Source organism: Sapajus apella, unplaced genomic scaffold (genome assembly GCF_009761245.1).
Source record: "Sapajus apella isolate SASKATOON/1434 unplaced genomic scaffold, GSC_monkey_1.0 scaffold5, whole genome shotgun sequence".
Classification (NCBI taxonomy): domain Eukaryota; kingdom Metazoa; phylum Chordata; class Mammalia; order Primates; family Cebidae; genus Sapajus; species Sapajus apella.
In genome coordinates, this window is record NW_022436945.1 from 22,062,723 (window position 1) to 22,074,533 (window position 11,811).

Sequence of the window (11,811 nt, forward strand, 5' to 3'; positions counted from 1 at the left end):
TGCGAGTTACTGGTCACTATTGCAGATTGAGTAGTATTCCTCAACCACAAAATAAAAACTGCAATATGCAAAGCTCTGGTAATGTTAAAACTATTGCTATAAGGAAATGTATTGAAAGATTAGATGAAAATATATACACCCTTAAAAAAATGAAAATGATGGTCATGGCTGAAAGTCAAGTAATACACTCAAAGGTAAACAATTAAAGGCAACAAATTACTATCTATTTAATATCATTGCTAAGAGAGCCATCAACTTCAGCTTAAAAAGGTCAAGTTGGGAAACCCATAAACCAGGAGTGTTTGAGTATGTCCTCCAGATTCTCTTTGAAGAATATACTAATGTAGTATGCATCAAAATATCCAAATTTGAAAACGATAATGCCGCATCAAGAAACAAGGAATGAAAATATTGTTCATATGTTTGGCCACAAAAATTGCCTGAAAGAAAAAGGAGTATGTGTCCTAAGCTGTGATTCCATAAGGCTAATTGTACTGGCATTCTTGAAAGAATGGTATGGCAATGTTTTTATATAATTTTGTTAAACATATAAATTTTGTTTTATATTTTTATCTCAAATTGAATGTTGTTTTATGAAACTTTAAAGCATTATCATAAGAAGTATTTCCTGCTGAACAAATTAGAAATATTCTTTATAAAAAAATCTAGAATATAAACAAGATTTAAATCTAATTACTTGAAATCTTTAGTCATGCAACATAAGCTTATTGAACTCCTATATATAATGCCAGCAGTGTGACATGCTCTATAGATACTAAACTAAATGTACCAGTTTTTCTTAGACGTATTATGGTGCAGTTATACAAGAAATGCACATTTTGTTATTGTTGTAATTATCATAATTAATTAGTTCCATATACTGACAATGTTCTTATATTTTATTAATTAAATTGAAATACATTCATTGCATCTTTGAAATACAGATCAATAAAAATAAAATATTATTACATTGTTTTTCATATAAACACTCTTCCTGAAATAATCCAAGTGCCTTTCCACAAGTATCGGTGATTCTACAATTCGATATTGTGCTACTTAAACCTTTGAATTAAATAATGTGAAATATCTATAAACAATATAAAATACATTATCAAAACTAGTAAATTATCCATTTTGATGTCTGTAGCATCTTTAATGATGTCCCCTCTATTATTCCTGATGCTGAAAATTTGCTTTTTTAATCAGTCAGGTAAGAACATTATTAATGTTATTTATAGTCTCAGAGTATCAACTTCTGGTTTCATTGATTTTTCTATATTGCTGTTTTCTGTTTTTTTATTCTTTTATTTTGCTTGCTTTAAGCTAATTCACTTTTTTAAAAATTTCTTAAGATAGAATCTTAAATTGTTGAATTTAAGGCCCTACTTTTTTTTCTAACATAAAAGTAGAAAGCTATAAAGTTTTCTTTTAGTGCTGGTTTAGTTGCAGCACATATATTTGGATATCCAAGGTTGATTTATTTCACTCAGTTTAAAATACAGTACTTTTCAGTTTCACTTTTGATGTTTTAAATTTATTTAACAGACAGAAATATGCAGTTTTTTTCTCGTTGATTGAGATTTGGTAGTTCGTAGCTTTTAAGGAAATTGTCCATTTTATGTATGCTATCAAATGTTCTATCCTGTCTTAATTATTATCACTATAAAGCAAATTACTTTTAAACTTAGCAATTAAAAAACAACAAACATTATCTCATGGAATTTCTGAGGATCAGGAACCCAGGAGCAGCTTAAGTGGGTATTTGTGGCTCAGGGTCTTTCATGAGACTATAATCAAGCTGTCAGATAAAGCTGCAATCATCTCAAAGCTCGAATGGGGCTGACGAAGCTCCTTCCAAGCTTGTTCAGAGGATCGTTAGCAGATCTCAATTTCTTTTGACTGTTGTTCGAAATCCTCTGTCTATCCCTTTGTGGGCCTTTCCAGAGGCTGCCTACCTTTCCTCAAGACCTGGTTATTAGCCTATCCTGAAAGAGAGAGAGCAAGATCTCAAAAGACATAATCTGCAGTTTTTCCAAATCCAATCTTAGATGTGATATCCCATTGCTTCTGCCATACAGAAGGCTATTGTACACCCAGATCAACCATGGGTTACAATATGCGTCTTTAACGTATTACATGCTTAGTATTAATATTGTTCCATTTTATGTAAACTGTCAGAAAAGATAAGTCTTCCTTCAGCCTGAAGACCTCATTTGAACATTTTTTTTTGCATTCAGATTTACTAGGGATACATTTATTTTTGAATTATTAGGAAATATATTTTTTTACTTGCTCTTTAAAGAATAATCTTGTTAGGTATTGATTTCTAGATTGGCAGCGATTTTGTTGTTATTGATTGTTAGATTTTCTTTCAGCATTTTATAAGCCTTATTTGTCTTCTGGCTTCCATTGTTTTTGAGGAGTTATCATTTGTATCAATGTTCTCTATGTATTGTGACTTTTTCTTCTGGCTACTTTTAAGCTTTTCTCTTTACTCTTGGTTTACAAGGTAAACTATAATATGTGTTTTGTCATTGTTATCCTTTTTAGATTTCATTGACTATGAAAATGCATTAATGTTTTCTACCAATATGGAAATTTTCCGTCATCATTTTTTTTCAAATCTTAGACTAGGTCATCCTTCATTGACCTGTTTTCCTTCAACTTCTTCAACTTGCATTTTGCTATGAAATCTATCCCATAAATACTCAATTTCAGTTATATACCGCTTGCTTCTTGAATTTCTTTTGTTTCTAACTTATTTATATTTGCTTTATTGTTTTCTGAAATTCCTTATCTGTTCACTCGTGCTATCTTTCCTTAAGAATTTAAAACATGTTTAAAATATGTATTTTAAATTCTTTAAACATTAATTTCAATATCTAAGTTCCCATAGAGGCTGTATCAATTCAACTAAAAGAATTATTTTTATGTCATATTTTTCTGCTTCTTCACATGACATAAATTTTTTTCATGATGTACATTTTTAAAGTACTTTATTGAGATATGACTGACATATAAAAATTGTACACATTTAACATTTACAATTTGATGAGTTTGGAGATAAGTCTATACACCCGAAATCTGCACATTTGCATGATACATTGAATAGCTTTTTACTCACATTTAATAATGTCGAATTTCCTTCTGGCAGGCAGCTTAATTAATAGCAGATCTTCTTGATCATTTTAGGTTTATTATTTGTTAGAGCTGATGTATTTCTTTTATTTTCCCTTAGACTTAGAGCATATTACTTACTATAGAGCGAAGTTCTGAGGACTTAGCCTTTCTGAAGTGTCAACTAAGCGACTGAGTTCTTTGGTGAAGTATGCCTACCATGATTGAGCCAGAATCCCAGCATTTCCCAGTTCTGTTTACTGTGTGGTATCTCTGGTCTGCTCTCAGTGCTGCAGCAGCTACTCTGCTGACCTTTATGAAAATTCACCTTGCATATGCCAGATCAATCATGGATCAGGGCCGTGCAGACTTCTGAGTCCTCATTTTTGCTTTTTTCTCTTTTCTGCCTCATCAGTTCAAGCTACATAAGCAGCACAGAATTCTGATTTCTGCCTTTCCTACTAAGCGAAAGCACTTTGTTTTGCTTGCACTCCACTTTCCCCTAGAGTGTGACCCCAGGCAGAAAACCAGGAAAAGTGTGAGTCTCAGGTTACCCTTTTCCCTTCTGTCAAGAATGACAGTCCTTCACTGGCTGTTGTTTAATACTCGAAAAGAGTGTTTCCTATATATTGTGTATTGTTTTACAATTGTCTATGGTTAAGGGATAGACCAATGTAAGTTATTTTACCATGATCTAAATTGTGCTCTTTGTATTACTTGTTGAATGAATAAATTCATGAAAATATAGGGTTTGTAAATAAATATAATAAAATTTTAATACATATTATTGATTGAACATATCATTCATAGCTAAGTATAATCTATTGCTTAAATAATTGTACAAAGGCTCTGAAACCATTAATCGAGTGGACTTATGGTACATGATTTGGCCACTTTCCCTATTTTTCCTACAGAGTCTTCCTTTCCCAAAAGGTTCACATAGTCAAATGTGTCAATAATTTATTGTAATTTGGTAGCTATGTAACAACTTCCAATCAAAAATTATTATCTCCAAACCTTAATTCTGTTTAGAAAACCCACTAAAAGATACATGTTGCTTTATAATAAGTATATTGAAAATTAGCAATAGCAATTATACTTACCATTCATTTTAAACATTTCAAGATCCCATTAAGTAAACAGTATGAAAATAGTTTAATTTTGCATTCTATTAAAAACACATTTACAGTTTAACATAAGATACAATAATTGTTGTTCAACTAATTATAAGTGATTTTTTATAAATAAAACATAATTTGGTGATTTTATGAACAACGAATTATATAATAGTTTTGACATTAAACATTTTTTTCTATTTCTCCAGCTAATTTTAGTTTGTGCAAGTAATCTTTAGGCATGATGATCACTGAGATCTAAAAAAATGTATAAATGGACATTAAATGTGAGGCCTAATTAATAATTAAGCTACACAAGGGGAAACAAAACAATTTACTCTGACAGGCAATATTACCTATCACCCAGATCACCTTGTCCTGTCAGAAGAACCTTCATCCCAGTGACTTTATTTCAAATGTATTGCTTTTGCAATAACAGCAGGGATTTCTGGGCTTCTCAGCAACTCTTGTTTACCATCTAGTGTCATGCTTAATGATCAACATTAAAGTTATTGCTTCCAAACCACCTTAATTAGGGTTGCAAATCTTTAAAAAGTTTCTTTCAAAAGCTCAGATCATCAAATTAGATTGCCCTCATGTATTCTGATTATATAATGAGGTCCTTGTAGTGAAACATCATAATCACATTACTAATCAGATATCCTGCAGTTCCTTTGTAAGGTAAATTTCCCTACTCACAGTATTTCCTGTGAGTGCATTGAGTCCTCCGCTCTCTAGGTCATAGTTGATTGAACCAGACCCAAGTAAGTAATGCAGAGCCTATGTGTATGGAATGACCTGCCACATGATGCTGTGCTCAAACCAAGATAATCTCGTATAATAAGATTTTCTTTTCAACTCTCTTAATTAGGGATTAGAGAGTGTTGTTTGGTATAAGTGGTCCTACAATTGTTTTTTAAAGTAAATGCCTTATTAATGTAAAACATACACAAAATCACATGAATTATGTACACAGCTTGATAAAGTTACACAAAGTGACTCAACCATAAAACTTATGAAATGGAATATTTTCCACACCTAAGAAGTTTCCTTGTGCTATTTCCTGGTCACTAACAACTCAGCAAGGTAATCATTATGCCAACTTATAATACTGTAAATTGCTAAAAATTATTTTTGTTTCTAAAATTATCCTTTAAAAATATAATTACATATTATTTGTTTATTTGAATCTGACTTGTTTTGCTTAAAATGTTTATATGATGCTTGTGAGATTCATCTAAGTTGTTGACTGTACTAATGGTATAGTTTTATTTAGTTAGTTTATACCATTCCACTTTAAGGGTATTCCAAGATTCATGATTTTTTGATGGACTGAATGTACATTTACAGTTTTGATGGTTACACAGTTCTGCTATAGAAATTCTAATATAGCAGTCATATAGTGTCATTTAATAAGTAGTCTAATGAATATAAAAATTTGATAGAATTTCTACTTCATAAGTTATATATACCTATTCAGCTAGAGTAACTACTGCCTGAATTAGGTTTTTATTACTGCTGTAATAAATTACCATAAAATTAGTGGTTCAAGATAACATGCATTTTTCTCTTAGTGTTTATGAGGTCAAAAGTCTAAAATCAAGGTGTTGGTAAGACTTCATTCCTTCTGCAGGTTCCAGGGGAGAATTTTTTCCTTGCCTTTTTCAGCATCTAAAGGGTACCTGCATTCTATGGCTCATGGGATTTTGTTAATATCACACCAACTTCTTGGACCCATCATCACATATACTACCATCTCTGATCTCACTGTGTTCCTCTTATAAAGACTCTTGTGCTTACATCGGGCTTACCCAGATAATCTGAGATAATGTCCCCATCTGAAAGTCCTTAACTTGATCACGTTTGCAAAGTCCCATTTGCCATGTAAGACAACATATCAAAGGTTTTGAGGATTAGGGCATTATTCTGCCAACTACAATAATGAAGGAAATACAAGTAGGAATACAAGGTATTAGGTTGCAATGGTTTTGAAGGCTTTTTGAAAATAGGCAGTAGATGCACTGACCTGCTGTGGCCTGGACTTCCATGGTGTATTTTCAATGTACTTTGAGAGGCAGAGGCAGGTGGATCTCTTGAGACCAAGAGTTCAAGACTAGCCTGGCCAACATGGTGAAACCCCATCTCTACCAAAAATACAAAAAAATTAGCTGGGCCTGATGGAGCATGCCTGCAATCCTAGCTACTCTGGAGGCTAAGATGAGAGAATCGCTTGAACCTGGAAGGTGCAGGTTGCAGTGAGCCAAGATTGTGGGACTGCACTCCAGCCTGGTTGATGGAACCAAACTCTGTCTCAAAAAAAAAAAAAAAAAAAAAAAAGAAACAAAACAGTTTTTACCATGACTGAATTTGTATTCCATGAAATAAGAGATATAAATTAAGACCAAATAACATAGATAAAGACTGTAAGATTGACTAAGCCATTTTCAGAAATAATGTATTAGTAGATATAAATCCCCAAAGTGTAAAGATGTCTCTTAATTATTACATTAGTTCTCAGGTTCATGACTATTTACTCTAAAATTCCCTTTTGTGAATAGAAAGTTTATCACTATAATAAAATTATACTGCAAAGCAATTAATCAAAATACATAGCCTTGGGAAACTCTGAGGAGGGGGAAATTATTAGAAAGTAACATGAAGTGTATGTTTATTTTTAAAATGCAGATTTAATCTTTGTTAAAGTATTCTTTGCCCTATGGGTATGTTTAGCATACTCAAAAACCTAGCTTAGGTTCAGTAATTTTATATTGGCAACATGTGATTGCACTTTGTCTTCCAATTTGATTTGCTTTAGATATTTTTAGTGAATTGAACTGGAGATTAAAGATATCCAGATCTTAGTATATGTAGTCAGGAGGGCAAATGTAGGCCAGGTTGAAGGTATTTGCTATATTAAATCATACATATTTCATTTTTAATAACAAGTTACATAACCCATTTCACTATCATCCCTGTTGTGCCATGGTTAATTTGCACAAAAAAATTCTTTATATTTTTGGAAAATAAAAGAAGGTTGGGGTTATCCCTTTCATCAGTTATAGTCAGTGTTTTGTATTTGAGAATTATGTGTCTTAAGGAAGTCATTTGTACTCCATCATTCCAAGAAAAAAGGCATGCTTCTTTTGAGTTTCTGGCTTACTACCAGGAGGGATGCTTTCTGTTCTAATTCTGTAATAAAAAAAATGTTGAAATGAGCTTTCATGTAGTTATATATTAAAGTTTCTCACATTTTAGTACATTAATTACTACATTAAAGTGTGGTATTGATCTAACATTTTATATACTTATATTTAATGAATTCAATTAGTGAATTCAAGAAATATCTGTGAGTTTTTAAATAAAAGTTATGTTTCATTGTCTTTTTACAGGATTAATATAACACTCTATTTTAGCCTATTTAAGATCTATTTTAGTGTAGTTCACCAAACGTTAGTTAAGTGGAAAAAATACTTCACTTTGCAATTTATTTTGAATAAAAACTTTTTTTCCAATACTTCAATTAGAGGGGCTTGGGTAAAATGAACAAGGTTTAGAAAGACAGTAGCACCATTATTCATCAATTTCCAATTTTTATTCCATTCTGTAAACATAGAGGTCTACACTGGTTTTCACTTTCAGAATGGTTCAGTAAGTTCTTAGCAGGCCAACACTCTTGTAGATAACAATAGTATAAATAGTGGAAAAATATAAGAAATTACCTACAGGCTTTGGAATGTAATCAAAAGAAGACAGATTCTAGAAAAAGATAGAAACTTGAAGGGATCAGCATGTGGCATACTCTCCCCACCATCTTTCTATTTTTCATTTTCTTTTGCTGTGCCTGTGAACATACTGCAAGTATCCTTTGTTGCATGGCTACAACTTTGCTGACTCACAGTCTTTTTGAACTGAAGAGCAATAGAACAGAAATTAGGGCAACTACTTCCATCAGAATATAAGGTGAGAACCCTAGAAAAGAGAACAGGTGGGGAGAAAACCTTCTGTGTAGAAACGTTATACAAATATCTGGCGGACCCTAGTGCCATCTTTGCAGACTGAAAACAACACATCTAAAATAAATAAATAAGTGACTGAACAAAAACATGAGTTTCCATAGAAAGCATAAAATTTTCAGTTTACATACAACCAAGTTAATTGCCTGTTAAAACAAAAATATCAGCCCTCCTGGGAGAGAAATAGAGTATAATCTGAAGTTTCCACAACATAACATTCAGGATACAAGCAAATATTACTTAGCATGTGAAGAGCCAGGGAAATGTAACCCATTATTAAGAAAAAAAAGAATAATGAACATCAATCTTTATATTTTAGTGTTATCAGAAAAAAGAATTCAAAACAACTGTATGATTATACTCAATAAGACAAAGAAAAATGAGCTTGTAATCATTGAGAAGACAGGAAACATTAACAAAGAAACAAAACTTGAAAACAAAGTGTATGAAAATTCTGAAACTGAAAGTTATAATAAACCTTAAGTATAAACAATACTGGATAGGCTTAATAGCAGAATAGATATGTCAGAAGAAAGAATCAGCAAACTTGACAATAGTTCAATAAAAACAAAGGATAGAAGATTGAAAATAAATGGAGCTGGGCGCGGTGGCTCACGCCTGTAATCCCAGCACTTTGGGAGGTCGAGGCGGGTGGATCACGAGGTCAAGAGATAGAGACCATCCTGGTAAACATGGTGAAACCCCGTCTCTACTAAAAATACAAAAAATTAGCTGGGCATGGTGGTGCGTGCCTGTAATCCCAGCTACTCAGGAGGCTGAGGCAGGAGAATTGCCTGAACCCAGGAGGCGGAGGTTGCGGTGAGCCGAGATCGCGCCATTGCACTCCAGCCTGGGTAACAAGAGTGAAACTCTGTCTCAAAAAAAAAAAAAAAAAAAGAAAGAAAATAAATGGAGCAGCAGCAAGCTATAGAACAACATCAAAAATTCCAATATGTGTTTAATTTCAGCTTCATAGAAAGAGAAGACAGAAAGAAAATGGATCAAAAAAGAAATGTTGACCCCAAATTTTCACAATGTTATAAAAATCCCCAATCTATATATTTAGGAAGCTTAGAAAACATCAAGAAGTATAGCTATGAAGGACACCATGCTAAGGTATATTTTACTAAAAATACTGGAAAGCAAAGACAAATAAAAAGTCTTGCACTTATCCAAGGAAAGATTACATTACATACTGGAGAAGCACTATTTAACAAGAACTGATTTCTCATGAATAAGAATAGAGGCCAGAAAATGGTGAGGAAATATCTTTAACATACTGAAAGAAAGAAACTGTAATCTCACAATTTTTTATCTGGCAGAAAAAAATCCTTTAAGAATGAAAATAAATAAAAGCATTTTCAGGTAAACGAAAATAAGAATTTGCGGCCAGGAGTTCTGCAATACGAAAATAAACACTGTCCTTCAGGTTGCAGGAAAATGACATTACTGTAGTGGGAAACTTGGATATTTATGAAGGAGTAAGCAGTGTCAGATCTGAGAAAGAACTAGTAAGTAAAAATATATTTTCCTCTGGATTTAATTGTAAGATCTATGTTGAATGAAGCAAATGAATATAATATTTTCATTGATATTATTTACATCATATCATAATCATAAAGGAGAGTTTGGATTGGGGTGGGGATGGCAAATGGATCTTTATAGTGTCAAGTTCACCATATTCTAAGAAGTTTGAGAAAAGTTAAGAATATATGTAGTAATTTCTGGATTAAAACTAATTTAAATAGAGACAGTTAAAAACCCAATAAGTAAAGTTCACATTAAAAGCTATTTAAATCATTTGAAAAATGAAAGGAGAAACTAATTTTCTTAAAAAATGAGAGAACAGAAACTGGAAGATCTAAATCTAACAATTTCTGCAATTACATTAGTGTTATTAGAGTCAGCATTCAAATTAGACAGAATTTTTCAAAGTAGATAAAAGGAAAACATACATATATTTCAGCTTTGCTTGAAATTGTATAAAATTCTGGCAAATTCTGTACCAAAAAAATGTGAGCAGACTTAATATAGATAACTCTGACCTGAGGCAGTAAGGTCAGTTATCCAGGTTTTTGCCTCTCTTGCCAAGGACATTGTGGAGAATACCCAAGAAGGAAATGCTGAAGTCACTCAGCGCTGACTGTTAAGTCTCTGCATGCAAGAATTGCCCTTAAGAATTGCACAACTCCAGAGTAGAGTTTACACAAGAGCAATAGTTGTGACACTTACACAAAGGGATATACCTCCGGGATTGTGCGGTTGGCTTTGCAGGCCCAGAAGTCTGGCTCAGGAAAGGACACTCAGGCTGCCGAAGACCTGCTGCTGCTCAGTAAGCCTCTGACGGACCTCATCAGCCTGCTCGTTCCACTGCTTCCTAATGAAGATCCTGAGATTTTTGATGTTTCATCCAAGTGTCTGTCTATACTGGTTTGGCTCTGTGGAGGGGAAAACCCAGGCAGCCTCTCTCCTGAAAATGTGGAAATTTTTGCTCATTTACGGACATCCAAGGAGGACCCAAAGGAGCAGAAGCTTCTGTTAAGGACTCTCAGGAGAATGGTCACCTCCAATGAGAAGCACTTGGAGAGCCTCAAGAACGCGGACAGCCTCCTGCAGGCACTGGAGCGGATGGCCCCCAGGCGTGGTTCACTTCCCGACAGCATGGAGGCTCCCTTGGCCCTGGAAATCCTCCAAGCTGTTGGACGCTAGGCGAGAGAGCACCGAGCAGGAGCCCACCCAGCAGGAGCTCCCCCAGCAGGAGCCCCCCTCCTGTGGCCCCAGCCCTCGGATGCACAAGTGAGGTCGGCTCCCAGACACTTTTGCCGCATCCCTCCACAGCTGTATTTGAACCTAATAAAAGTCAGCTGAACCCCCCCCAAAGAAAAAATCATTTGCTTTGTTTAGTGTAGCTCGTTAGCATGGGGTAGCATAGTCTAGATTACTCTAATCAAAAGAAACCCAAGTAATCCTGACACTTAGAAATTAACAACATTGTTTATGTAATATATGAGCGTTTATTATGAGTTTGTCAATTAAGATGCATTATGGGACTACTAGTACAGGATATATGTATGACTTGGATAAGAGTAAAATCTCAGGAACATATGACATCTAACTAATATTAAAATATCCTTACTACAAAATATTTAAAGGCTTGTCATGTTACAAAAGAAAAGAGACAACAATAACTTAAAAATTAGCAAGTTAAGCCCATATATACATATATATAATTTTTAATACACCTTACTGGATTAAACTCATGTATCTATGAATATTTGTGATCTTAATTTTTATAGTTTTAAACTGGATGTATCTTTTTGAAAGACCATTTTCATAACGACGAATTCTTAAAGGGGTGATTATCCACTGAAAGGAAGGAATACTGTTGGTAAAGCATGAAGTATGAGCATGCTTGAAGCATGAGCATTGATGCTGTAAGAATGAAATAGCAACATTAAAATGGATTACATATAACAGAAATAAAGATAGATGTGAGCTAAATATTATATTAGAGTCAAATCGTACACTTTTCAGAGAATAATAAAAGTGAAAAGAAAAATGACATA

The 11,811-nt window shown here is 33.4% G+C and overlaps 1 protein-coding gene across 1 annotated transcript; it reads left to right on the top strand.

Moving 5' to 3' along the window:
* The first annotated feature begins 380 nt into the window (after positions 1 to 380).
* Positions 381 to 11,117, top strand: LOC116548810 (serine/threonine-protein kinase ULK4-like). The gene is made up of 2 exons (XM_032274323.1): positions 381 to 455; positions 10,484 to 11,117. The coding sequence occupies exons 1-2, from the start codon at positions 381 to 383 to the stop codon at positions 10,952 to 10,954; spliced, it is 546 nt and encodes a 181-aa protein (XP_032130214.1). The 3' UTR covers positions 10,955 to 11,117.
* The last annotated feature ends 694 nt before the right edge of the window (positions 11,118 to 11,811 follow it).

Bases quoted from the DNA above. Each gene is read 5' to 3' on its own strand.
- LOC116548810 (XM_032274323.1), top strand. From the start codon at position 381: ATGCCGCATCAAGAAACAAGGAATGAAAATATTGTTCATATGTTTGGC. The intron at 456-10,483 runs GTATGTGTCCTA...ACTTACACAAAG, and splicing joins ATTGCCTGAAAGAAAAAGGA to GGATATACCTCCGGGATTGT.